Source organism: Heterodontus francisci, chromosome 6, assembly GCF_036365525.1.
Source record: "Heterodontus francisci isolate sHetFra1 chromosome 6, sHetFra1.hap1, whole genome shotgun sequence".
NCBI lineage: Eukaryota > Metazoa > Chordata > Chondrichthyes > Heterodontiformes > Heterodontidae > Heterodontus > Heterodontus francisci.
The window spans coordinates 44,642,575-44,669,471 of record NC_090376.1 but is presented as its reverse complement, the minus strand read 5'-3'; the positions used below and the strand labels follow the sequence as shown (position 1 = coordinate 44,669,471).

Below are 26,897 nucleotides of genomic sequence, written 5' to 3'. Positions count from 1 at the left end.
AGATATTTTTATTTTCACAGGAAATTCCCACATCATGAAGTAGGAAGTTTTTTTTTTAATAATCATGACCATTCTCCTTACGGTTTTCATTCTATTGTGAGTGTCAGTTACTGGAATTGGGAAGCAAATGTTCACATATTCATGCACAAAAGTGAAAGATCACAGGCCTGAAACATTAACACTGCTTTTGTTTCAGAGAGAGATGAACAGCCCTGTTCATAACAGCATTAAATGAGACTCGTCTAGCTAATGAAGGACAAATTACAGAAGCCTATGCTGGATACACCTTCTTTTGGAGTGGTCACAGTAGTGAAAAGCGTCATGAAGCTATCAAGTGCGACCTAGTCCCCAAACTTGCCAGCCTCCCTAAAGGCACAAACAACCTACTCATGATATTGTGACTTTCCCTCACAGGGAAAAAAAAATCATGCTACCATTTGTTAGCGCTTATGGTGACAAATCCTGAAGAGCTGAAAGATAACATTTTTGAGCTAGAATCTTTGATTGCTGCAGTGCCAAGTTCAGAAGAACTCATCATCCTCTGTGATTTCAACACCAGTGTTGGCACAGACCATCAGAACTGGGAGGGAGTTAGAGGGAGAAATGGAGTTGGTAACAGCAACAGCCTTCTTCTGCTGAAGATGTGTGCAGAGCATGACCTTCTCATTACCAGCACTGTATTCCGTATGCCAAACCAAAACAAGACATCCTGAGTGCACCCTCGCCCTGAGCACTGGCATCTAATTGATAATGCTGTCAGAAGGAAGGAAGGACAGGCAGGATGTCAGAGTAACCAAAGCCATGTGTGGAGCAGATTGTTGGACTGACAACATCTATATCCAGGTAAAGAGACACCCCCAGGGGAAAAAAATAAGTCAGTAATAGACTCACTTCTCAACAGTGAGGTAAAACTTCTCAGAAAATTTGGACTGCCGGCTAAATGGTCTTAAATTTGTCTCTCAGTGTGAAAGATGACTGGAAAGCCTTCAGAGACCTGGTGCATTCTACTGCCCAAAAACATCTGGAACCCACCATCCATAAGCACCAGGATTGGTTTGATGAAAACAATAAAGAGCTTCAGACTCTGTTGTATGAGAAACACCATCTCCCTACAGCCTACAAAAGCAACCTCAACATCATCCATAAAAACATCCAAAGCTTAGAGAGATGCAGGATCGCTGGCTAAGCAAAAAGGCAGAAGAGATAGTCATATGCAGACAAAAATGATACTAAAAGTTTCTATGATGCTCTGAATACAAGCTATGGCCAGCAGACTTGCAGAAATTCTCCTCTCCTTGATGCTGATTGAACTATACCAAATATAGCTAAGTCTAAAATCCTGGAGAGATGGTCAGAACATTTTAAGAATTGCTGACACACAATAAAGCTGAGGTCATGAAAGCAATCAATCTCCTGTCGAGCGGCACAGTCAGATGCAATACCAAGTGACAGGAGGCACAATACTCACTGACAAATTTAATAAACCATTCCAGATAATGTGGAACCAGGAAGCCATTCCTCAGGAATTGAAAGATGCATCAATTGTCCACCTTTACAAAAGGAAGAGAAACCGTTGAGCTTGGGACAACCATCGAAGAATCTCCCGACTGTGCATTGCTGCGAAAATACTTGCAAGAATCCTGCTAAACCGCTTGACACGGCATCTTGAACAGGGCCTTCTACTAGAGTCAAAACGGCATCAGAAAAGGTCGTGGTACAGTTGACATGGCATTTGCTGCACATCAGCTCCAGGAGAAATGCCAAGAGCCTTCGACAAAGTTAGTCGCGAGGGTCTACGAAAGATCATGGCAAAATTTGACTGTCCAGAAAAATTCATTATGCTATGGCAATTCTGCAACAGCCTGCTTGCTCGTGTCCTTGACAGTGGAGTGTCTTCTGGTGCCTTCCCAGTCACAAATGGAGTGAAGCAGGGCTGTGTGTTAGCTCCTACCCTGTTCAGCATGATATTCCCTGCTATGTTTTCTGAAACATTGTGTTAGCGAAAGTGGCATCCACATTAGATATTGCACAGATGACAAAGTCTTCAATTTGAGGAGACTACAAGTCAAAATCAAAGTGCATGAAGTTGTGGTTCATGACGTTTTCACTGATTATTGTGCCCTAAATGCCTGTTAAGAAGAAATGCAACCGCTTCTCATCTGCATGTGATAACTTCAGTCTCACCATCAGCATGAAAAAAAAGGCATAAGTCATGTACCAACCTGTACCACAAAAGCAGTATGTGAAGCCAACTATTACAGTCAATGGTCAAAGGCTTGATGCAGTCGACTAATTTACCTACTTCAGCAGCACCCTCTCCAGAGCAGTTCACGTTGACAAAGTCAATGTCAGAATAACTAAGGCCAGCGTTGCCATTGGCAAATTACAAAAAACTGTCTGGGTGCAAAGAGGAATTAGTTTCTCAACAAAAGTAAAGGTATACAGTGTGGTTGTCCTTCCCACTCTCTTGTATGCTTGTGAGATGTGAATAGTTTACTCCAGGCATGTGAACAAGCTACACCACTTTCACAGGATATGCTTGTGGAGACTACTCAAGATCAGACGGTATGACAAGGTTCCCAATACTAAAATTCTCTCCCTGACCGACATGTCTAGCATCTACACTCTGAAGAGAGCTCAGATGAGATGCGTAGGACATGTTGCCAGAATGTCTGATGAGCATTTGCCAAACTCTCTCTTACGGCAAGCTAACTGAAGGGTAGCAGTCACATGGATGCCAGAAAAAGTGCTTCAAGGTCATCTTTATGGTCCCATTGAAAAGTTTCAATATTGCTCCTGAGACATGGGAGAACCTCACACAGGATCGCTCTTTATGGCACAGTTTCGACAGCGAAGGTACCACCTCCTACGAACAGAATAGGGTTGCACCGGCCAATAGGAAACATGAGCTTCCACACCAATAATATGGGCTGGATTTTACAGCCCCCCCCTGACGTTGGGGGTCATGGCGGGAGGGGGGTTAGAAAATGCCTCTGACACAGGCCCGTCATGGGGTTCGAAGCCGGAAAGGCTCGGCCCCGGTATTGCCGGCGGCGGTGAGGCCTTGTGGCGGCAGCAGTGACGGGACAAAAACTTAAATGTTAATTTCGTAAAATAAATTAGTTAAATACCTACCTGCTCCCGCTGTCCATTCTGGTGCTGGTGGCCAGCACTCCCGTGCCTTCGGATTTCCATCTGGTGATCTAAGGCGGAACACTGGTGGGGAGGGGGGAGCAGGTAGGTTTCTCAGTGCGAGTGCGGGAGCGGCGGGGTGGGGTGGGGGGGGGTGGGCTAAAACTAATTTCATTAGTCGAGGGGGATGTGGGAAGGGGTAAAGTTTAAAGTTGATGAACTTTGGGGGGGGGCGGAAGGTCAGGAGCACAAGGCAAGTGTTTTGGGGGGGTCGGGGGGAGAAAAGGGCAGGTTATTATTTCCATAGTTATGGGTTTGGTGGTGGTGGTGGTGGGGGGGGGGGGGGGGAGGAAAGTGAGTCAGGATGAAGTTATTTCATTATTTAAAAAGCACTGTATCTTTTAAAAATTTAATTTGTAATGTAGGGCTCAAAGCCTTTTAAAAATGGCGTCAGTGCCTGCGCAGTGAATATCGTGATGACTCCATGATGTGCGGTCCGCCCTGAAGATCGCCGCCTATAAATTCCAACTAAAATTGTACTGATTACTAAAATAATTGTTGTTGATTAGTGATCTTCGAACACATTGCACCTGAAACCTAACTCAATGAATTCTAGTTGATGTCATGGTCATCTTCAACGAACAAAGGACAAACATTGACTGAGTTTGTACATATGCGAATGGGAGGCTGGTAACATAAATACTCATATAACCAAACTGGTTGATGCAAGACAGAGAGAGAGCGCGAGAGAGCAAGAGCGTTTCCAAGATCAGTCAGATCCTCGAAGGTTGGGGGTTGGGGGTGGAGGGTGGGGTGAATTGCAGGAAGGGCATTAGGGACACTCTCCCACAATACGTGCACAGTGGGGATTTAGATGGTTGAAATCTATGTGGGAGCTGGGAGGTAGATGAGGAGGGGGCTGCAAACTTGCTCAGCGTGATGGGTGGGAGTTGTTGGTTACTTCTTCTGATTCTATTCTGCCATCTGTATTTATGGAGCTTGTAGGTTTGCTTTCATTTTTCAGTGCTTTCCTGTTTTCTTTTGTCATGAATAGAGAGCAATGATTCTATTGTGCACTTTGGAAGTCTACACTTTTTTCCATTAATTGCCCACTCAAGGGCCTCAAATGGCAGTGAGGGGGGGTGGTGGGGAAGGCTGTTCACAGGCTTTCCCATCCAATGGCCTTCCCTCCTCAGACTTAATTTCGGCAGAGGCAGGAAGGTGTCGGGGTCACCCCCACACCACCATCCCACCCGATTATACACTCTCTCCACCTCCAAACCCGTCACAAAGTAGAGCATAAAATTTCCCCCTGTAGCTTGCAATTTAGCTGTACTGTGACTTGAGTTCATATTTTCTTTTTAGATTTTGTAATTTGTTTGGCTGGCATATGCCTATGAGGCTGCACTCAATCTTTTCTAAACAGACATATATGGGATTAATAATGAGGTACAGTGGGACTGTCATGTAATTCTAGGTGCAGCTCCACTGTAGTCCATGCATCACATAACAAAAGACTTAGAGTATCAGCCAGAGTCACAGTACCTTTGGAATCCTGAAGGCACTTATTTTTAATAGGAATATTTGTTAATTGAATTTTTAAGCATAAGCAAAACTAAAAAGGAAAGAAAAATTTCTACTGTATTTGGTGCAAGGAAATAGCTTGTTGTTTAAGGGCAACAACAACTGTAACAAGCCATGAAAGGATCAGAAGCAGCAAAATGAAACCAGTGACTGATTGATGCTGTTTACAAGCTGATAAATTGCTTTATAGCTTCCTCATATTTTATGATCCCTTTGCTTTTGATATTTAATAGCTGCAACATTAAAAGGTCTTATGATACAGACAAAAATGAATTAAGTAATCACTGGATTAACAGAGGGAGATTTAGGAAACGGCCTGGATGTAATAGCAGACTCATTTTTAATGTCAATACAATGTGGTGAAGCAATTTAAAAAGTAATAAGTATTGGGATATACAACCGCACTAGTGGATTTCAAGTCAATAGTAATTATGAGGCTTTATAGGTAATGCTGAACCTATATAAATTATTGGCTAGGTCACAGTTAGAACACTGTGCCTGGTTTTGAGCACAAAAGGATGTTAAGGAGTGTGCGCAAAAGAGATTCATGAAAAGAATACCAGGGATGAAAGGCGAGAGAAACTGAAGCTTGCTTCATTAGAACGAAGGAGGTTAAGAGGTGATCTGATTAGGGTAAATGGGGGGTGAGGGGGAATAAGTAAAATTATTTCTACAGGCTGGTGAGTCAGTAAGTACAGAATATAAATGAAGATGAAGATGATCACCAAACAAGGAAAGGGGCAGGTTAGGAGATTTTTTTTTCCAATGCAGAGAGTTGATAGGGCATGGTTGTGGAAGCAGAAACTTCAATCGTTTTAAAAAGTGATACAGATAAACATTTGAAAAAGTACTTAAAAGGGTACAGGAAAGGGACAGTACAATAGGATTGTGTGCATCGCTGTTTTAGAGTGTGACACCGGCAAGATGGGTCAAATGGTCTTTTGTGCTTTAAAAAGTTACCATTCTATGTTTGCATATGCTACAAAAAAAAAGGCTTGGAGAGAAGAAAAGTAACAAGATTGAGAGCTTATGTACAAAACAGATATGCTATGAGAAGATTAGAAAAGCTCAAGATCTACAATGTAGAAAGAAGCCAGTTGAGGAGTGTCCTCATCGAAGCCTACTGTGACTGAGCTTAACTAGGTCCAGTAACCTAATCATTATATACTGGTCAAGCAACCCAGAGATCGTGGGTTAGATCCCACCAATACAAGTTGTGAACATGAATTCAATAAATCTGGTACCTTGTGAGCCGATATCAGAAAATAACCATAAAAGCTTCTGGATTGTTATAAAAACCCCAACTGGTTCACTAATGAACTTCAGGGAAAGAAATATGGCACCCTCTACCCAGTTCCACATTACATGGTTGACTCTGTCTGCAAGGTAACTTGGAGTTGGTAATAAATACTGGTTTGCCAGTGTCACCCACATCTTGGCAATGTCAGCTAAGAACCAAATTTGGTACAGCTCTATAACTTATAATGGACTGGTCTGAATTTTCAATGTATTCCCCATCTCCAGGTCAATTATCAGCTGGGGCTCATGACTAGACACTAAACCCCATTTACAGACTCCTCGCATACTTGTTTCAACATGTCGAGTGTAAAAGGAAGTAATTGATTCCATCAATAAATGCCTCTTGGGTCTCGCATTTCTTGTGTCTATTTTGTTCACTCAATAAATGGATAACTGAAATCTTCTGTCACAATTACCTTCCCTTCATTTGCTGCTTTACTTGTACAGCTGCAGATCCGCATCTCTCCCTTGATTTGATTCTCTGTATCTCAGAACCAGTGTCTACAGCTTGCGATATTGTAAGCTTGTCCTTTTTGTACATCAGGGTGTGCAAAGCCCCAAATGAGCTGATCTACCAGCCTTTCATCCGTGTCCTTGAATTTACACTTGACGGCTATATTTCTCAATCTCGTTAAGAAATTGTCAACAGGCTCACCTGGCTCCTGTCTCAGGCTCTGAAATTCATAAATGGTGGATCCGATGGTTTGTCTTTGGCTGAAAATGTGCGCTGAATTTCTCAAAAATCTTGTCATCCTCACTCATTTTGCATCTATTGAAAAGGTCTAATTCTTTTTCTTCTGTCCATAAAAAAGACATAGCTGACCTTTTCCTCTTCACTCGTGCCTTTCAGAAAACTACTGAATGTCAAATTGCACTTTTGCTTAAACTTTTCGAATGCATCCACGATGTTATCAGCCATCCAATTCATCATGAGCTAGAACTGTGTGTTCATTGCTGCAGCAACAGCATCTCTTTCTTTCCTCCCACAATCAGATTCAACATTTACATTAGTCATAGGGTTTGAGTTCTACTCACAAACATCTTGCTGTCACCACGTTATGTCTTGTGGTTCCCAGAGCTCCAGAATAATAATTTGACAGATACTGGATCTTGTATCTCATCTTTACACATCTCTACACGTGTGGCAGGAATGATACAATGTATTTGGTACACCAACTGTAGTGGATGATGTGGTGTTATGGATATACATGTATACATATGCATGAACAATATAGATCCTTAATCATTTTGGGATAACACCTGCTCTGGACCTGGAATGTTTCCCCATTATTTACTCAATTTGTAAGTATCCTTGCACAACTACTGTTATTGCTATCTTAGTAAAAGTTCTTAGAGTGCCAACTAACAGATGTTTATTTCATATCCATTCTTGAAACCCGAGCATATTTCAATGAGGGCCAACAATTCAAGATTTTCAGTGGCTGCATATAGCTGCAGTTCTTCCAACTCACTTCCGATTCTTGTAGCATTGTTACATATAATTCTATAGGATGGCGAGTGTGAACATGGGTCCAGGCTGAGAGCCACTTGCGTCGACAGAAGCAGAGAAATTACAGGCAAACTGAGCATCTGCCCATTTATATCTTGTGCCAGATAGCCAGAGCTGAGTGGGGTGGGGGGCGAATAGAGACAATGGGGGGAATTTACCAGGCTCCCAGAGGTGGGTATGGAGGCCAGGTGGGGAGCAAAATGAGAGAAAAATGCATTGGGCCGGTTTGCTGAAGTGTTCCTGCCTCCAGCCACTTTTCCCAGGGACATGCCAAGTGTGATGTTAGCAACCCATGCATCAGTTGTGGGAAGCCAATTAAGGTTTATTAGGATGCAATTTATAGCAAATTTCTGAGAGCAGTGGCATTTTACTGGCAGCACCCAGGACCCCACTCTGTGTCTGCAGCTCATCAACTTGCGGGAGGTCGGAGTGCCATGACAATAAAATGCAAACTGTCTGTTAAAAAAGGTGAAAAAAAAAAATCAGGAAGCCTCAGGTCATTCACAGGCACAGACTTGCAATTTCATCATCTTCTGGAGACTGCAGCAACCAAAAGGACAGATAGTGAGGAATGGTTACCATTTTATCCAGCCCTCTTTTGCCCCATTTGCATCAGCAGTATACTCACTGCTGACACAGTGAAGGCTGCTGGCCCTACAATCACATGTGGTGAATCGTCCTCCCGCCTCCTCACCCCACTTGCCATTCCCAATTGCACGGCAATCCTGGAGGTGCTCTCTTAATTGGAGGCATCCCGGAAGATTGTATTGGTCCCGTTGTTGTGGCGATTGTGTTTGCAACTTCAAAATGGTCCTGCCTTCAAGAAAAAAACTAAACTGGAAAAATTCATCCCTGTGTGACTGTCTCAAAGGGTCACATGAAGATAGAGTTCAACAGGACACAAGGGACATAAGTGGCCCCCTACGGGCAGGGGCAGAGAAAGGAAAATAAATCTTAGTCCTCAGTTTTGGGTCACACGGCTCTCAGACAAATCTAATAGAGGAGTAGTAAGAACAGTTGCATCGCAACTTAAGGGCCAATTAACTCACTTGAAGAGTAATAGAAATATTGGTCACATTATTGTCATAAATCAAATTATGAGATGGCATCACTGAATGAAGCAACTAATCAAATGATCAGGACATGACCTCAGCTCTGAGAAAACAAACATTTCAAAATAATTTATACATTATCATTGCAAAGAAAGTAAATGTTTAAGATTAAAAAGTATAAAATTCAATCTGTACAGCAATATTCTACATTAAACGTATCACTGTTTGCTGTGAATTTTTTTTAATACAATATTATGGCATTAGAAAGCCACCTGTCATCATTACCAGTTTTAAAGAATAAAATTATTTCAATCAAATTACAAACAAGTTTTATCTGAAGTTACAAGGAATTTTCTTCTTTCTCATTGTATACCAATATCTGACACATACACTCTAATATACAGGCCCTACAGGTAGCACCACTGGCAAAAATGCACCCAGCAGTCTGCAATGGGTCAGACTTCCCACCTCTTCTCACCCCTTCGTAGCTGCAGCACTCTAGCTACCTACTAAGTCACATACATAGGAACTAGGAGCAGGATTAGGCTATTTGACTCCTTGAGCCTGCTCTGCCTTTCTACAAGATCATGGCTGATCTGTTTGTGGACACAACTCCACTTTCCTGCCTACCCCAGATACCCTGTGACTCCCTTGTCTGTCACATGTGGGAAGTTGTGGATGTGCCATGTGACCTTGGCGAACATGTCTGCAGAAAGTGTCTCTGGTTGCAGAAATTTGAGCTTCGGGTTTCGGAGCTCGAGCAGCGGCTGGAGTCACTGCAGTGCATCTGCGGGATGGAGGACTACGTGGATGGCATGTTTCAGGCGGTAGTCAAGCCGGTGCCTAGGCAAGCACAGTTGGGGGTGACTGGGTGGCTGCTGGATGGACAAAGAAGTCAGGGCAGATGGTGCAGGAGTTCCCAGAGGACACCCCACTTTCTAACTGATATTCAGTTCTGAGTACCGATGAAAGAGAGAGAGAGTTCCTCTGGAGAATGCACCGAGAGTTATGACCGGAATGTCATGGCTGACTCAGCTGTGCTAGGATGGAGAAAAAGGGACAAGAGGGCAATAGTGGTAGGGAATTCTATGGTTAGAAAAACAGATAGGTGTTTCTGTGGTCGCAGATATAATACCAGGATGGTATGTTGCCTCCCTGGTGCAAGGGACTTGGATATCACCGAGCGGCTACAAAGTACTCTGGAGGGTGAGGGTGCACAGCCGGAGGTCGTGGTCCAAGTTGGTACCAATGACAAAGATAGAAAGAGGGATGAGGTCCTGCAAAAAGAATTTAGGGAGCTAGGTAGCAGATTAAAAAGTAGGACCTCAAGGGTTGTAATCTCTGGGTTTCTTCCGGTGCCACGGGCTAGTGAGTATATTAATAGGAGGTTACAGCAGATGAATGCATGGTTGAGCAGCTGGTGCAGGAAGGAGGGCTTTAGTTTCCTGGATCACTGGACCTATTTCTGGCGAAGGTGGGATCTGTATAAGATGGACATCCTTGCTGGGAGGTTTGCTCGTGCTGTTGAGGTGGGGGGGGGGGGGCAGTGGTTTAAACTAATTTGGCAGGGGGATGTGAGACAGAGTGTAAGCACAGTAGGGGGTGTTGTACAATCAAATATAAATGAGAAGCTAAGTCAGTCAGGAGGGCAGAGTAAATGTAGACCTGTTAAGGCTCAAGCAAATGATGCAAGGCTGGATTGTATCTGCTTTAATGCAAGGAGTCTTACTAGTAAGGCAGATGAATTGAGGGCATTGATTAAAACATGGGAATATGATTTTATTGCTATCACTGAGACATGGTTGAGCTTAATATCCCAGGATACAGAATCTTCAGACATGATAGGGAAGTGGGTAAATGAGGAGGTGGCATTGCACTGTTGATTAAAGAGTCAATTACTGCAGGAAGGAGGGATGATATCTTAGAAGGTTCCTCTAATGAGGCCATATGGGTAGAACTTAAAAACAAAAATGGGGCTATCACTTGGTTGGGAATGTACTACAGGCCTCCAAACAGTCAGGCAGTGATAGAGGAGCAGATATGTAGGCAAATCTCAGAAGTACAAAAATAATAGGGTGATAATAATAGGGGAGTTCAAATTCCCCTATATTAAAGGGGATAGTATTAGTGCAAAAAGCTTAAAGGGGGCGGAATTCTTCAAGTAAATTCAGGAGAGTTTTTTGAGCCAGTACGTAGAGAGTCCTACAAGAGGAGGAGCAGGACTGGACTTATTCCTAGGGAATGAAGCTTGACAAGTGGTAGAAGTGGCAGTGGGGGCGCATTTCAAGGATAGTGACCATAACTCCAAGATTTAAGGTTGTTAAGGACATAGAGGGACCGGAAATAAGAGTACTGAATTGGGGGAAGGCAGATTTCAATATGATCTAACAGGATCTGGCTAAAGTGAATTGGGAGCAGCTTCTTATAGGAAAGTCTACATCATACCAGTGGGAGTCATTTAGAAAAGAAATTGCGAGGGTTCAGGTCCAGTATGTTCCCATAAAAGCTGAAGAGTAGGTCTAATAAGTCCAGGGAGCCCTGGATGTCAAGGGATATAGAGGATTGGATGAGGAAAAAAAGGGAGGCGTATAGCAGATTCAGAGTGCTGAAAACAGTGGAGGCCCGAGAGAAGTATAGAAAGTGTAGGGGAGTACTTAAAAAACTTAATTAGGAGAGCGAATAGGGGGCATGAAAAATCACTGGCAGATAAGATAAAGTAAAATCCCAAGGCATTTTATAAGTATGTTAGGGTCAAGAGGATAACCAGGGAAAAAGTGGAGCCCATTAGGGATCTAAGAGGCAATCTGTGTGTGGAGACGGAGGACATAGGTGAGGTTTTGAATGATTACTTTTCATCTGTGTTCACTATGGAGAGGGATGATGTAGGTGTAGCGATCAGGGAGGGGGACTGTGATATACTTGATCAAATTAGCATTGGAAAAGGAGGAAGTATTAGCGGGCTTAAAGGTGGATAAATCCCCAGGACCAGATGAGATATATCCCAGGCTGTTATGTGAGGCAAGGGAGGAGATAGCGGGGGCTCTGACACAAACTTTCAGATCCTCTCTGGCCACAGGAGAGGTACCAGAGGACTGGAGGACAGCGAATGTGGTTACATTATTCAAGAAGGGTAGCAGGGATAAACCAGGTAATTATAGGCCTGTGAGTCGAACGTCAGTGGTAGGGAAATTATTGGAAAAGATTCTGAGAGACAGGATTAATCTCCACTTGGACAGGAGGGACTGATCAGGAATAGTCAGCATGGCTTTGTCAGGGGGAGATCGTGTCCAACGAATTTGATTGAATTTTTCAAGGAGGTGACTAGAGGTGAAGATGAGGGTAAAGCAGTGATGTTGTCTACGTGGACTTCAGTAAGGCTTTTGATAAGGTCCCGTATGGGAGATTGGTCAAGAAAGTAAGAGCCCATGGGATCCTGGGTAATTTGGCAAATTGAATTCAAAATTGGCTTAGTGGCAGGAGGCAGAGGGTAATGGTCAAGGGTTGTTTTTGCAAATGGAGGCCTGTGACCAGTGGGGTACCACAGGGATCGGTGCTGGGACCCTTACTGTTTGTAGTGTACATTAATGATTTAGACGTGAATATAGGGGGTATGATCAGTAAGTTCGCAGATGACACGAAAATTGGTGGTGTCGTAAATAGTGAGGAGGAAGGCCTTAGATTACAGGATGATATAGATGGGCTGGTAAGACGGGTGGAGTTGTGGCACATGGAGTTTAATCCTGAGAAGTGCGAAGTAATGCACTTTGGGAGGACTAACAAGGCAAGAGAATATACAGTGGATGGTAGGACCCTAGGGAGTACAGAGGGACCTTGGGGTGCTTGTCCATAGATCACTGAAGGCTGCAGCACAGATAGATAACGTGGTTAGGAAGGCATACGGGATACTTGCCTTTATTAGCCGAGGCATAGAATATAAGAGCAGGGAGATTATGGTGGAGCTTTATAAAATGCTGGTTAGGCCGCAGCTGGAGTACTGTGCACAGTTCTGGTCACCACACTATAGGAAGGATGTGAACACAATGGAGAGGGTGCAGAGGAGATTCACCAGGATGATGCCTCGGCTGGAGCATTTCAGCTATGAAGAGAGACTGGACAGGCTGGCGTTGTTTTCCTTGGAGCGGAGAAGGCTGAGGAGGGACCCGATTGAAGTATACAAAATTATGAGGGGCATTGATAGGATAGATAGGAAGAAACTTTTTCCCTTACCAGAGAGGTCAATGACTATGGCACGTAGATCTAAGGTAAGGGGCAGGAGGTTTAGAAGGGAGTTGAGGAAAAATGTTTTCACCCAGAGGGTGGCTGGAATCTGGAACACACTGCCTGAAGGGGTGGTAGAGGCAGGAACACTCATGACATTTAAGAAGTATTTAGATAAGCACTTGAAATGCCAAAACATACAAGGCTACAAGCCAAGTGCAGGGAAGTGGGATTAGTTTTGGACGGGTGCTTGATGGTCGGCGCAGGCGCGTTGGGCCAAAGGGCCCGTTTCTGTGCTGCAAAACTCTATGACTCTAAGAATCTGCCGACCGCTGCCTTAAAAACATTCAATGACCCTGCCGCCACTGCTCTCCGGGGAAGAGTGTTCCATAGGCTCACAACCCACAGAGAAAAGGTTTCTCCTTATCTCAGTCTTAAATGAGAGACCCATATTTTTAAATTATGTCCCTTAGTATTAGTCTCTCCCACAAGGGGAAACATCCTTTCACTATCCACCCTGTCAAGTCCCCTCAGGATCTTAAACATTTCAGAAAAATCACCTCATCCTTCTAAACTCTGATGAATGCAGACCCAACCTGTCATAAGATAACCCTCAAATCCCATCCCAATAAATACAGTAATATTCAGTATAGTGATGGCATATGCTCTATGCTGGCCAGTAGACTGGGTTCACTTTCTTGTTTCCCCCTCAATATGGAAATTGTCCTGTATAAATGTTATCAGCCTTGAACAAAAGCATATATCGTGGATGATGTGATCTTCAATCAGTGTAATACAGAACACCTTGGTACCGAGTTTAATAATGAGTAATGAAGAAATTATTGAAGTAAAAAGAGATGACTTCTACAGGTCCTCGCATTGTCTTTTGCTGATGGATCGGAACCCCACTAAGCAATGGACTCAGAACTGTTGGAAAATTATCGGCAGTGAACACTTATGATCCCCGTGCACAACAACAAACAAAAAGAACAGAATTTACCAAACAGCCCCAATAAAAAACAAACAAAAAAAAAAAAAAGAGTAAAAGCTTTAAAAGTAAAATCTTGTCCAACAATCAAACCAAAATCAACATCAATTAAACATGAAATAACAAATCTCAGTCAATATATACAGTTTATAACTCACAAGCGTATCCACCCTGAGGCACAGTGTGGCTTTCGAGCAGAGAGATCCACCATTGGCATGCTGTTCTTCCTTCGCCAGCTACAGGAGAAATGCCGCGAACAAAGATGCCCCTCTACGTTGCTTTCATTGATCTCACCAAAGCCTTTGACCTCGTCAGCAGACGTGGTCTCTTCAGACTACTAAAAAAGATCGGATGTCCACCAAAGCTACTAAGTACCAATCACCTCATTCCATGACAATACGAAAGGCACAATTCAGCATAGCGGCGCATCATCAGACCCCTTTCCTATCCTGAGTGGCGTGAAACAGGGCTGTGATCTCGCAACTACACAGTTGGAATCATCTTCTCCCTGCTGCTCTCACATGCGTTCAAGTCTTAAGGAGGAATTTTCCTCACACAAGATCAGGTGGCAGGTTGTTCAACCTTGCCCATCTAAGAGCGAAGTCCAAAGTACAGAAAGTCCTCATCAGGGAACTCCTCTTTGCTGACGATGCTGCATTAACATCTCACACAGAAGAGTGTCTGCAGAGACTCATCGACAGGATTGTGGCTGCCTGCAACGAATTTGGCCTAACCATCAGCCTCAAGAAAACGAACATCATGGGACAGGACGTCAGAAATGCTTCATCCATCAATATCAGCGACCACGCTCTGGAAGTGGTTCAAGAGTTCACCTATCTAGGCTCAACTATCACCAGTAACCTGTCTCTCGATGCAGAAATCAACAAGCGCATGGGAAAGGCTTCCACTGCTATGTCCAGACTGGCCAAGAGAGTGTGGGAAAATGGCGCACTGACAAGTGTTTCAAGCCTGTGTCCTCAGTACCTTGCTCTACGGCAGCAAGGCCTGGACAATGTATGTCAGCCAAGAGCGACGTCTCAAATCATTCCATCTTCGCTGCCTCCAGAGAATCCTTGGCATCAGGTGGCAGGACTGTATCTTCAACACAGAAGTCCTCGAGGCGGCCAACATCCCCAGCGCATACACCCTACTGAGCCAGCAGCGCTTGAGATGGCTTGGCCATGTGAGCCGCATGGAAGAAGGCAGGATCCCCAAGGACACATTGTACAGCGAGCTCGTCACTGGTATCAGGCCCACCGGCCGTCCATGTCTCCGCTTTAAAGACGTCTGCAAACGCAACATGAAGTCCTGTGACATTGATCACAAGTTGTGGGAGTCAGTTGCCAGCGATCGCCAGAGCTGGCGGGCAGCCATAAAGGCGGGGCTAAAGTGTGGCGAGTCGAAGAGACTTAGCAGTTGGCAGGAAAAAAGACAGAAGCGCAAGGGGAGAGCCAACTGTGTAACAGCCCCGACAACCAATTTTATCTCCTGCAGCCTGCTTGAACTCTCAAATCTTGTAATATGAGCTTTGTTGGCTCTAGTCACATGCCTCTGGTTAAAGGACTCTGCCTTATCTGGCTCCAACCAGAACTAGTTCTGTCTCCCCAGAACCCTGAAGTTCTTAGTTTCACTTTTAAGGTAGGGACTGTCAAAAACAAAAACAAGAAATGCTGGATTCACTCAGCAGGTCTGGCAGCATCTGTGGAAAGAGAAGCAGAGTTAACGTTTCGGGTCAGTGACCCTTCTTCGGAACTGACAAATATTAGAAAAGTCACAGATTATAAACAAGTGAGGTGGGGGTTGGGCAAGAGATAACAAAGGAGAAGGTGCAGATTGGACCAGGCCACATAGCTGACCAAAAGGTCATGGAGCAAAGGCAAACAATATGTTAATGGTGTGTTGAAAGACAAAGCATTAGTACAGATTAGGTGTGAATATACTGAATATTGAACATCAGCAAGTGCAAACCTGAAGAAAAACAACCTGAAAAAAACAGTGGGTGAGCAAACTGAACAAACTAAGATGAACTGAAATAAATACAAAAAAAGATTGTAAAAAATGTAAAAAGGAATGCCAAAAAAAAGGGAAGAAAAAATAACTAAAAATGAAAGTAAAGTGGGGGGCTGTCATGCTCTGAAATTATTGAACTCAATGTTCAGACCGGCAGGCTGTAGTGTGCCTAATCGGTAGATGAGATGCTGTTCCTCGAGCTTGCGTTGATGTTCACTGGAACACTGCAGCAATCCCAGGACAGAGATGTGAGCATGAGAGCAGGGGGGAGTGTTGAAATGGCAAGCAACCGGAAGCTCAGGGTCCTGCTTGCGGACTGAGCGGAGATGTTCCGCAAAGCGGTCACCCAGTCTGCGCTTGGTCTCCCCAATGTAGAGGAGACCACACTGTGAGCAGCGAATACAGTATACTACATTGAAAGAAGTACAAGTAAATCGCTGCTTCACCTGAAAGGAGTGTTTGGGGCCTGGGATAGTGAGGAGAGAGGAGGTAAAGGGGCAGGTATTACACCTCCTGCGATTGCAAGGGAAGGTGCCCTGGGACGGGGACGAGGTAGTGGGGGTAATGGAGGAGTGGACCAGGGTGTCGCGGAGGGAACGATCCCTTCGGAATGCTGACAGGGGAAGGGAGGGGAAGATGCGACTGGTAGTGGCATCACGCTGGAGGTGGCGAAAATGGCGGAGGATGATCCTTTGGATATGGAGGCTGGTGGGATGAAAAGTGAGGACAAGGGGAACCCTGTCACGGTTCTGGGAGGGAGGGGAAGGGGTGAGGGTAGAGGTGCGGGGAATGGGTCGGACACGGTTGAGGGCCCTGTCAACCACAGTGGGGGGAAATCCTCGGTTGAGGAAAAAGGAGGTCATATCAGAAGCACCGTCATGGAAGGTAGCATCATCAGAGCAGATGCGTCGGAGACGGAGAAACTGGGAGAATGGAATGGAGTCCTTACAGGAGGTAGGGTGTGAAGAAGTGTAGTCGAGGTAGCTGTGGGAGTCAGTGGGCTTATAATGGATATTGGTAGACAACCTATCCCCAGAGATGGAGACAGAGAAGTCGAGGAAGGGAAGGGAAGTGTCAGAGATGGACCATGTAAAGGTGAGAGAAGGGTGGAAATTGGAAGCAAAGTTGATAAAGTTTTCTAGTTCGGGGCGGGAGCAGGAAACGGCACCGATACAGTCATCAATGTACCGGAAAAAGAGTTGGGGGAGGGGGCCTGAGTAGGACTGGAACAAAGAATGCTCGACATATCCCACAAAAAGACAGGCATAACTAGGACCCATGCGGGTACCCATAGCGACACCTTTTACTTGAAGGAAATGCATGGAGTTGAAGGAGAAGTTGTTCAATGTGAGAACAAGTTCAGCCAGGCGGAGGAGGGTGTTGGTGGATGGGGACTGGTTGGGCCTCTGTTCCAGGAAGAAGCGGAGAGCCCTCAAACCATCCTGGTGGGGGATGGAGGTGTAGAGCGATTGGACGTCCATAGTGAAGAGGAGGCGGTTGGGACCAGGAAACTGGAAATTGTCAAAATGACGTAGGGCGTCAGAAGAGTCACGGATGTAGGTGGGAAGAGACTGGACCAGCGGAGAAAAGAGAGAGTCTAGATAGGAAGAAATAAGTTCAGTTGGGCAGGAGCAGGCTGACACAATGGGTCTGCCGGGACAGTCCTGTTTGTGGATTTTGGGAAGGAGGTAGAAGCGGGCTGTCCGGGGTTGCGGGACTATGAGGTTGGAAGCTGTAGAGGGAAGATCTCCAGAGGAGATGAGGTCAGTGACAGTCCTTTGGACGGTGGCTTGATGTTCGGTGGTGGGGTCATGGTCCAGAGGGAGGTAGGAAGAGGTGTCTGTGAGTTGGCGTTGAGCTTCTGCAAGGTAGAGGTCGGTACGCCATACAACAACAGCACCACCCTTGTCTGCAGGTTTGATGACCATGTCGGGGTTAGACCTGAGAGAACGGAGTGCCTCAAGTTCAGAGGGGGACAGGTTAGAGTGAGTGAGGGGGGCAGAGAAATTGAGACGACCAATGTCTCGCCGACAGTTTTCAATGAAGAGATCAAGAGCGGGTAAGAGGCCAGGGTGAGGGGTCCAGGTAGAGGGAGAATGCTGGAGGCGGGTGTCAAAAACAAGCTTTGAAACCAGTCAGTGCAACTAACAGAATTCAACAACCCATCTAAAATAAAAGCAAAATACTGCAGATGCTGGAAATCAAATAAAATTACCTCGACCCTCACTCCTTCCCCTCCCTCCCAGAACCACAACAGGGTTACCCTTGTCCTCATTTTCTACCCCATCAGCCTCCATATCCAAAGGATCATCCTCCACCATTTCCACCACCTCCAGTGTGATGCCACTACCAAAGGCATCTACCCCTCCCTTATCAGCATTCTGAAGGGATCGTTCCCTCCACGACACCCTCATCCACTCCTCCATTACCCCCACCGCCTCGTCCCCTTCCCACGGCACCTTCCCCTGCAATCGCAGGTGGTGTAATAGCTGCCCATTTACCTCCTCTCTGCTCACTATCCAAGGCCCCAAACACTCCTTTCAGGCAAAGCAGTGATTTAGTTGTACTTCTTTCAATTTCATATACTGTATTTGCTGCTCACAATGTGGTCTCTTCTACATTGGGGAGACCAAACGCAGACTGGTTGACCGCTTTGCGGAACACCTCCGCTCAGTCCAAAAGCATGACCCTGAGTTCCGGTTGCTGGCCATTTCAACACACTCCCCTGCTCACATCTCTGTCCTGGGATTGCTGCAGTGTTCCAGTGAACATCCACGCAAGCTCGAGGAACAGCATCTCATGTACCGATTAGGCACGCTACAGCCTGCCGGACTGAACATCGAGTTCAATAATTTCAGAGCATGACGAGCCCCCAATTTTACTTTTATTTTTAGTTATTTTTTCTTTTTTGTGCTTATTTTATTTTAGTTTGTTCAGTTTATTACTACTGTGCCTACTTTTTTCATGTTTGTGCTTGTGGTTGTTCAGTTTTCAGTCCTAACCTACCTGTACTAATGCTTTATCTTTCAGCACGCCATTAACATATTCTTTGCCTTCGCTCCATGACCTTCTGGTCAGCTATTCTGTGACCTTGTCCTATCAACACCTTCGCTTTTGTTATCTCTTGCCCACCCCTGCTTTACTTGCTTAAAATCGTTTACATTTCTTATATCTGCCAGTTCTGAAGATGGGTCACTGACCTGAAACGTTAACTCTGCTTCTCTCTCCACAGATGCTGCCAGACCTGCTGAGTATTTCCAGCACTTGTTTTTATTTCAACAACTCATCTGTTCAGACACCAGTCTGCACATGCTCCTCCACTGGTCTCGTAGACCAGACTCCATCACAACAAACACATTTCTGATTTTGCTACTGGTAGCACTGTACACTCTTGCAATTACTCCCTTGATCTATTCAACAAGAAACCTAATGTTACATTGTACAAGTATGTTAGTTTTGTATCAAATTCCCATTTGTATTATTCATCTTTCTTAAAATACTCCTTCAGTCTTTATTTCCCATTAATTACAGATTCTTAATCTGCAACTCAAAACACATTTTGAACAGAACAGCAAAATGCAAGTTAAAAAGTAATTTGAAGAGCTTGCCTTTGGCTCAACAAGTTTATTGAGTGTAGCCGAGCCATAAAGATCAGGATTCTCCCAAGTTTGACTCCAGTTTGTGCTGACTTTAGCAGGACAGTGAGTCTACAATAATAGTCTTTAGGAAAAGGAAAAAAAAATGTGCGTGAAAATTGAATGAGGACAGGATTGGGCTCAAGCTTTAACTGTGATGCCCATGCAACTAAATAGGTTGGCAATATGCAACATCAAGGATTGATACTTCTGCAATGCCTACTTGAGTGAGGTACTGGAATCACTCAGCTCCATGGAATTTTCTGTAACCAAGGACTCCACACTTTCTGGAGAGAAGAGGAGGGAAAAAATTATGACGGAAATAAAGTAATTTACAATTTCAAGTTAACGGGAATCATTGGTTTGTTGAGTTATAAGTTTTTTTATTCAGTCTGGTGCTCGACTTGACAAATCAGAGATGGAATGAAAACTATCTGCAACACAGTAAGCAGCTAAATTTGGTTAAATGCTGGATGTATCAAGGAACGTTAAGACAAACCAACTTTTTCATTTTAAATTTGAAGTGTAACATGCTTTCTCTCTATTTACATCATTTTCGAAATGCCACTTACAATTCAAAGACAAATTTGCATTTGGCGCCTTCTTGCAGCCGTTTTTTTTTAATAAGTAAGCAACTACATGGAAAGGTTGCATATACTGTATCTGGACAATTATGTAGGCTGAACAAAGTCAAGAGGAAATCAGAACCAGACATAATCTGCAAGATGTTTGATCTAATTTAATCTCCAATTAAACATCAGGAAGACCAAAACCATTGTTGTCGACCACCGCCACAAATTCAAGTTTCCTAGCCACGGATTCCGAATCATTCCTGGATATTGTCTCAGACAGTTCACAAACTCGTCGTCTTATTTGCCTGCATGCTAACTCAGACTTTCTCATTCACCCATCATCCTATGGACTCTGGAACAGTTCCTACAAATTGGAGGGTAGCTAATGTAACCCCACTATTTAAAAAGGGAGAGAGAGAGAGAGAAAACAGGGAATTATAGACCAGTCAGCCCGACGTCAGTAGTGGGGAAAATTCTAGAGTCCATTATCAAAGATTTTATAGCAGAGTACTTGGATAACAGTGGTAGAATCGGGCAGAGTCAGCATGGATTTACGAAAGGGAAATCATGCAGGACAAATCTACTAGAATTCTTCGAGGATGTAACTAGTAGAGTTGATGAGGGGGAGGCAGTGGATGTGGTTTATTTGGACTTTCAGAAGGCTTTCGATAAAGTCCCACATAAGAGATTAATTTTACATGCTAAAGTGCATGGGATTGGGGTTAGTGTATTGCGATGGATAGAAAATTGGTTGGCGGACAGGAAACAAAGAGTAGGGATAAATGGGTCTTTTTCCAAATGGCAGGCAGTGACTAGTGGGGTACCGCAGGGATCGGTACTAGGACCCCAGCTATTCACAACATACATTAATGATTTAGCTGAGGGGACTAAATGTAATATCTCCAAATTTGCAGATGACACAAAACTGGGTGGGAGGGTGAGTTGTGAGGCGGATGCAGAGAGGCTTCAGGGTGATTTGGACAAGTTGAGCGAGTGGGCTAATGCATGGAACATAAGAACATAGGAAGATATGAACAGGAGTAGGCCATTCAGCCCCTCGAGCTTGTCCCGCCATTCAATGAGATCATGGCTGATCTGCGGCCTAACTCCATATACCTGCCTTTGGCCCATATCCCTTAATATCTTTGCTTAACAAAAATCTATCTATCGCAGATTTAAAATTAACAACTGTTCTAGCTTCAACTGCTGTTTGTGGGAGCGAGTTCCAAACCTCTACCACCCTTTGCGTGAAGAAGTGCTTCCTAACATCTCTCCTGAACATTCTGGTCCTAATTTTTAGATTATGCCCCCTAGTTTCAGAATCTCCAACCAGTGGAAATAGTTTATCTTTATCTAGCCTGTCTTTTCCTGTTAATATCTTGAAGACTTCAGTCAGATCACCCCTTAACCTTCTAAATTCTAGCGAAAACAGGCCTAATTTGTGTAATCTCTCCTCGTAACAACCCCTGTAGTCCAGGTATCATTCTTGTAAACCTACGTTGCACTCCCTCCGAGTCCAATATATCTTTCCTAAGGTGTGGTGCCCAGAAGTGCTCACAGTACTCCAAGTGGGGTCTAACCAGGGTTTTGTACACCTGCAGCATAACCTCTGTCTTTAAATTCCAATCCTCTGGATATAAAGGCTAGCATTCCATTAGCCTTTTTGATTATTTTCTACACTTGCTTGTGGCACCTGAACCCCCAAGTCTCTTTGGACATCCACTGTACTTAACCTCTTCCCATTTAGAAAGTACCCTGCTCTATCCTTTTTTGGTCCAAAATGGATAACCTCACACTTGCCCGCATTGAAATCCATCTGCCACACTTTTGCCCACTCATCTAGTCTGTCAATATCTCTTTGCAATTTTATGCTATCATCTAGACTGTCTACAATGCCGCCTAACTTTGTATCATCAGCAAATTTGGATATATGACTGACTATGCCATCATCCAAGTCATTAATGAATGACGTGAATAATTGAGGCCCCAACACACATCCCCGCAGGACACCACTAGTTACATCCTGCCAATCTGAGTACCCATTATCCACACTCTCTGTTGCCTACCACTCAACCAACTTCCTAACCATGTCAATAATTTGCCCTCAACTCCATGAGCTCCTACCTTAGTTAACAGTCTCTTATGTGGGACTTTACCAAATGCCTTCTGGAAGTCCATATAAATAACATCCATGGACACTCGCCTGTCCACTACCTTAGTCACCTCTTCAAAAAATTCAATGAGATTTGTCAGGCACGACCTTCCCATCATGAATCCATGCTGGCTGACCCTGATTAACAAATTTTTCTCTGTGTTCAGTCACCCTATCCTTGATTATAGACTCCAGCAACTTGGCCACCACAGATGTCAGGCTAACTGGTCTGTAATTTCCTTGGTTCCCCCTTTCACCCTTCTTAAAAAGTGGAGTGACATGTGCAACTTTCCAATCCAGAGGGACCACTCCTGAATCTAGGGAACTCTTGAAAGACTATAGTTAGGGCATCTACAATGTGCTCGCCTACTTCCTTTAATACCCTCGGATGGAAACCGTCAGGTCCTGGGGATTTCTCACTCTTTATTTCCATTAATTTCCTTGTTACTGATGATTTACTTACGTTAATTATATTAAGTCCCTGTCCCCCATCGGCTATTAATTTTTTTTCGGGACTTCTGGCAAGTTATCCTCCTTTTCAACTGTAAGTATTGAGGCAAAGTAATTGTTCAACATGTCTGCCATTTCCCCGTTATCAATGACAATATCTCCAGTTTCAGCTTTTAGTGAGCCTACATTGCGCTTGACCACCTGTTTTCCCTTTATGTAACTATCAATAAGAAGACATTTTATTTTTATGTCCCTTGCAAGTTTCCTTTCATAATCTCTTTTAGTAGCTCATATAAGCTGCTTTGTGACCCTTTGCTGGTTTTTGGATCAACCCCATTCGGCCGGATCTGTGCTGCATTTTGCATTTTTGTGAGCCATTTCTTTTTGTTTTATGCCATCCCTAATCTCTTTAGTTGCCCATGGCTGTTTTTTCTGTGAAGTGGAGCTTTTTCCTCTCGGGGGTATATACTCGCTCTGTATTTCGTTAAATGTTTCTTTAAATATTCTCCACTGTTCTTCAGTCGTTTGACCCATAACAGATCTACCCAGTTTACCGTGGACAGTCTGTCTCATCCCGGTAAAGTCAGCCTTACCCAAGTCTAAAATTCCAGTAGCTGATTCGTGCTTTTCACTTTCAAATGCTACCTTGAATTCGATCATGTTGTGATCACTATTTGATAAATGTTCACGCATTTGGGTGTTGGTTTAATTAGTAGTTGGGCTACTAATTAAATTTGGCTCATTACTCATAACTAAATCTAATATTGCCTGTCTCCTTGTTACATCTAGGACATACTGCTGTAGGAAACTATCCCAGACACATTCCAGAAATTCACTACCTTTCTGACAGGTGCTAGTCTGCCTCTCCCAATCTATGTGCAAGTTAAAATCCCCCATTAATACGACTCTGCCTTTGTTACACACTTGCCTGATTTGTGCATTTATAGAATCTAACACCTCAGAACTGCTACCAGGGGGTCTATACACAACACCTATTACAGTTTTAGATCCTTTTCTGTTCCTCAATTCCATCCATAAGGTGCTTTCCCCTCATTATATCCTCCCTCACCAATGAGGTGATATTATTTCTAATCAGTAAGGCTACTCCACCCCCTCTGCCATCTTCCCTGCCCCTCCTGTAAACTTTATAACCAGGTATATTTAGTTCTCAGTCCCAACCATCCTGCAGCCACGTCTCTGCAATGGCCACCACATCATAATCTTCCATTTGAATTTGCACCTGCTGCTCATCTAGTTTATTTCTTACACTCCATGCATTTGTATATAGAACTCTTATTTGGGCTATACCCCCTAACCTGTCCCTCAGCACTGATGCTTTATTCGCCTGTTTATTATTTCTCTCTTCTGGTTTAACCAGTATACTTCTTGCAGTTTGGTATCAATCAGCCTCACCACTAACCTGCACTCCTACCTTCTCCTTTAACCTCCTGTTTTTCCATGTAACTGAACCCTGACAGATGCAGTATAATGTGGATAAATATGAGGTTATCCACTTTGGTAGCAAAAACAGGAAGGCAGATTATCTGAACGGCTATAAACTGAGAGGGGGGAATATGCAGCAAGACCTGGGTGTTCTCGTACACCAGTCGCTGAAGGTAAGCATGCAGGTCCAACAGGAGGTATAAAAAGGCAAATGGTATGTTGGCCTTCTTAGCGAGAGGATTCGAGTACAGGAGCAGGGATGTCTTGCTGCAATTATACAGGGCCTTGGTGAGGCCACACCTGGAATATTGCGTGCAGTTTTGGGCTCATTATCTGAGGAAGGATGTTCTTGCTATAGAGGGAGTGCAGTGAAAGTTTACCAGACTGATTCCTGGGATGGCGGGACTGACGTATGAGGAGAGATTGAGTCGGTTAGGATTATATTAGCTGGAGTTCAGAAGAGTGAGGGGGGGGGGATCTCATAGAAACCTATAAAATTCTAACAGGACTTGACAGGGTAGATGCAGGAAGGATGTTCCCGATGGTGGGGGAGTCCAGAACCAGGGGTCATTGTCTAAAGATACAGGGTAAACCTTTCAGGACTGAGATGAGGAGAAATTTCTTCACCCAGAGAGTAGTGAGCCTGTGGAATTCGCTACCACAGAAAGCAGTTGAGGCCAAAACATTGTATGTTTTCAAGGAGTTAAATATAGCTCTTGGGTCTGGAGGGATCAAAGGGTATGTGGTGAAAACGGGAACAGGTTACTGAGTTGGATGATCAGCTATGGTCATAATGAATGGCGGAGCAGGCTCAAAGGGCCGAATGGCCTACTCCTGCTCCTATTTTCTATGTTTCTATCCCTGTATACCCCTCGACATTGACTCCCCGACTACCAACACTGCAAGTTTAAAATTCTCATCCTCGTGTTCAAAATTTGTCTATGGCCTTGCCTTTTCCAAACTCTCAACTTCCTTCAGCCCTTCAACCCAAGAACTCGGTTCCTCCAAATCTGGCTTCTTGCGCATTCCCCCATCATTGGCAAATGTGCCTTCAGCCATCTAGGCCCCAAGGTCTGGAGTTTCCTCTCTAAACCTCACAGACTCTTCACGTCTTTCTCTTCCCTTACACCCCCACCGCCACCAAAACCTACCTCTGATAAAGTTTTTAGTCAACCCTTGTAATATCATCTTTGCCTCTGTCTCAATCTTTGCCAGTTTTCACCCCTGAAGCACGTTGTGACATTTTGCTGAGTTAAAGGCACTTTATAAATACAAGTTGTTGTTCATTATAACAACCACCTTTCTGTTGTTTAGGACAGCTGGGGGGTGGCAGCAGGGGAAGAAGGAGGAGGGGGAGGGAGGGAGGGAAGAACGAATGAGAAACACCAAAGGAGCAAAATATACACACAGGCAAGAAAGCATGAACATCCTGTAATCTGGGTGTGTGAAACCAACAAGGTTTTCGACTGTGTTCTGGGAACAACCACCTACAGCTGCTATTACAAGTTGAGATAATAATAATTCTGAATACCCAAAGCATATTTAAGCACACAGTCTTTGGAAAGAATTTCACTTTTCAATTTCCAGCTCAGATGTCCATTTATCTTCAGCTTTTCAAGAAACAGTCTCCCCATTTTAAACTGTCACTCAGAAATAGTAAACAAATTATTCTGGCAATCACAATAAACATCCTGTTGGGAAGTTTGACCAGCAGCTGTAGTAATTGATTGATTGATTGATCTAGTAAAGCAGACAGTCTTGGTTCATCATAAGTTAGCTCTTTGAAGTATAATTCTGGCAATAATCACAGGTAAATTTTGTCATCAGCTAAAATTAGCTATGGATAGGCTCGGTTTCTGAAAAAGTTGCTGGAATGTAACATGGCAGCACAGGCCCCACCCACCAGCCAAGAAGTTGTGGCAAGCCCGCCTATGCCAGGCCTGGAAGCTATGCAGTGATTTTACGTGGCCCAGGCCCTTAATTGGCCTCGGGTGGAGCTTCTGTCCTACTGAGGCAGGAAGTCCCGCCTCCAGAAGCTGCCAGACAATCAGCAGCCAGCAGCTCTCAGACCAGCATCGCTACTGGGAGCGGTGGCCAATGCTGGGACTGCACCCAGCATGAGGAGCAGCAATGGAGGTGGCCCCAGAATAGAGGTAAACGTGTGAGGCCTCGCCAGGGGCAATCGGCCAGGTCCTTGCACCGGGGGGGGGGGGGGGTGCGGAATGTGCTGCAGTGGGGGCAGCCCCTCCATGGGGCACACAGAGTACGCAATCAGGAGGCACCCCCCACCCCAGCCTGCAAGAAGCCCACTAGGTTTTACTGGGCAGCCTCCTGAGGTGCTGAGCCACCGCCCCCCGCCGATAATACACCAGCTGCAGCAGGAGGAGGCCCTTAAGTGGCAATTAATTGGCCACTTAGGGCCTTAATTGGCCTGGGACGGGTAGGCCACTTGTCAACACTGCCGCCACTCATAAAATTGCAGCGGGGGCAGGAAGGCAACGGGAACGGCACCCCTGCCTCCCACTCAATTTTCTGGCCCCCTTCGCAACCAGCCTGCTCCCGCGGTTGGCATAAAATTCCGGCAAGCGTCTTTTTCTTTAGAACACAAAATACTATTTGTATAATACTGAGCAAAAATGGAGGGTCAACAAGGTCATATAATGTGTGCCTGAAGTAATGTCATTGTATTTTTAAAAAATGCCAAATGTTCATAGATGCACACTGAAGAGAGCAGACATTATCTCAACCTAAAACAATAAAATGTGGTAGGCTAACAAGCATCTAAATGGGCCATGACAAGTTCATTTCTTTTTAGCAAAGGTACTTGCTGTAATGATGAAAAAATAAGACAT

General features: G+C 44.5%; 1 protein-coding gene across 7 annotated transcripts in view; it reads right to left on the bottom strand.

The window, feature by feature from the left end:
- The window catches only part of lnx2a (ligand of numb-protein X 2a), a 227,763-nt gene that overhangs the window by 107,044 nt on the left and 93,822 nt on the right, over nucleotides 1-26,897 (bottom strand). The window contains exon 1 of one of the 7 annotated variants that reach the window (XM_068033566.1): nucleotides 13,942-15,095. The exons of the other annotated variants lie outside the window; for them this stretch is intronic. Within the exon in view, the coding sequence (XP_067889667.1) occupies nucleotides 13,942-14,000 (59 nt within the window). The 5' untranslated portion in view covers nucleotides 14,001-15,095. Of the gene's footprint in view, nucleotides 1-13,941; nucleotides 15,096-26,897 lie in introns of those variants that run through there. 7 annotated transcript variants of the gene reach the window in all.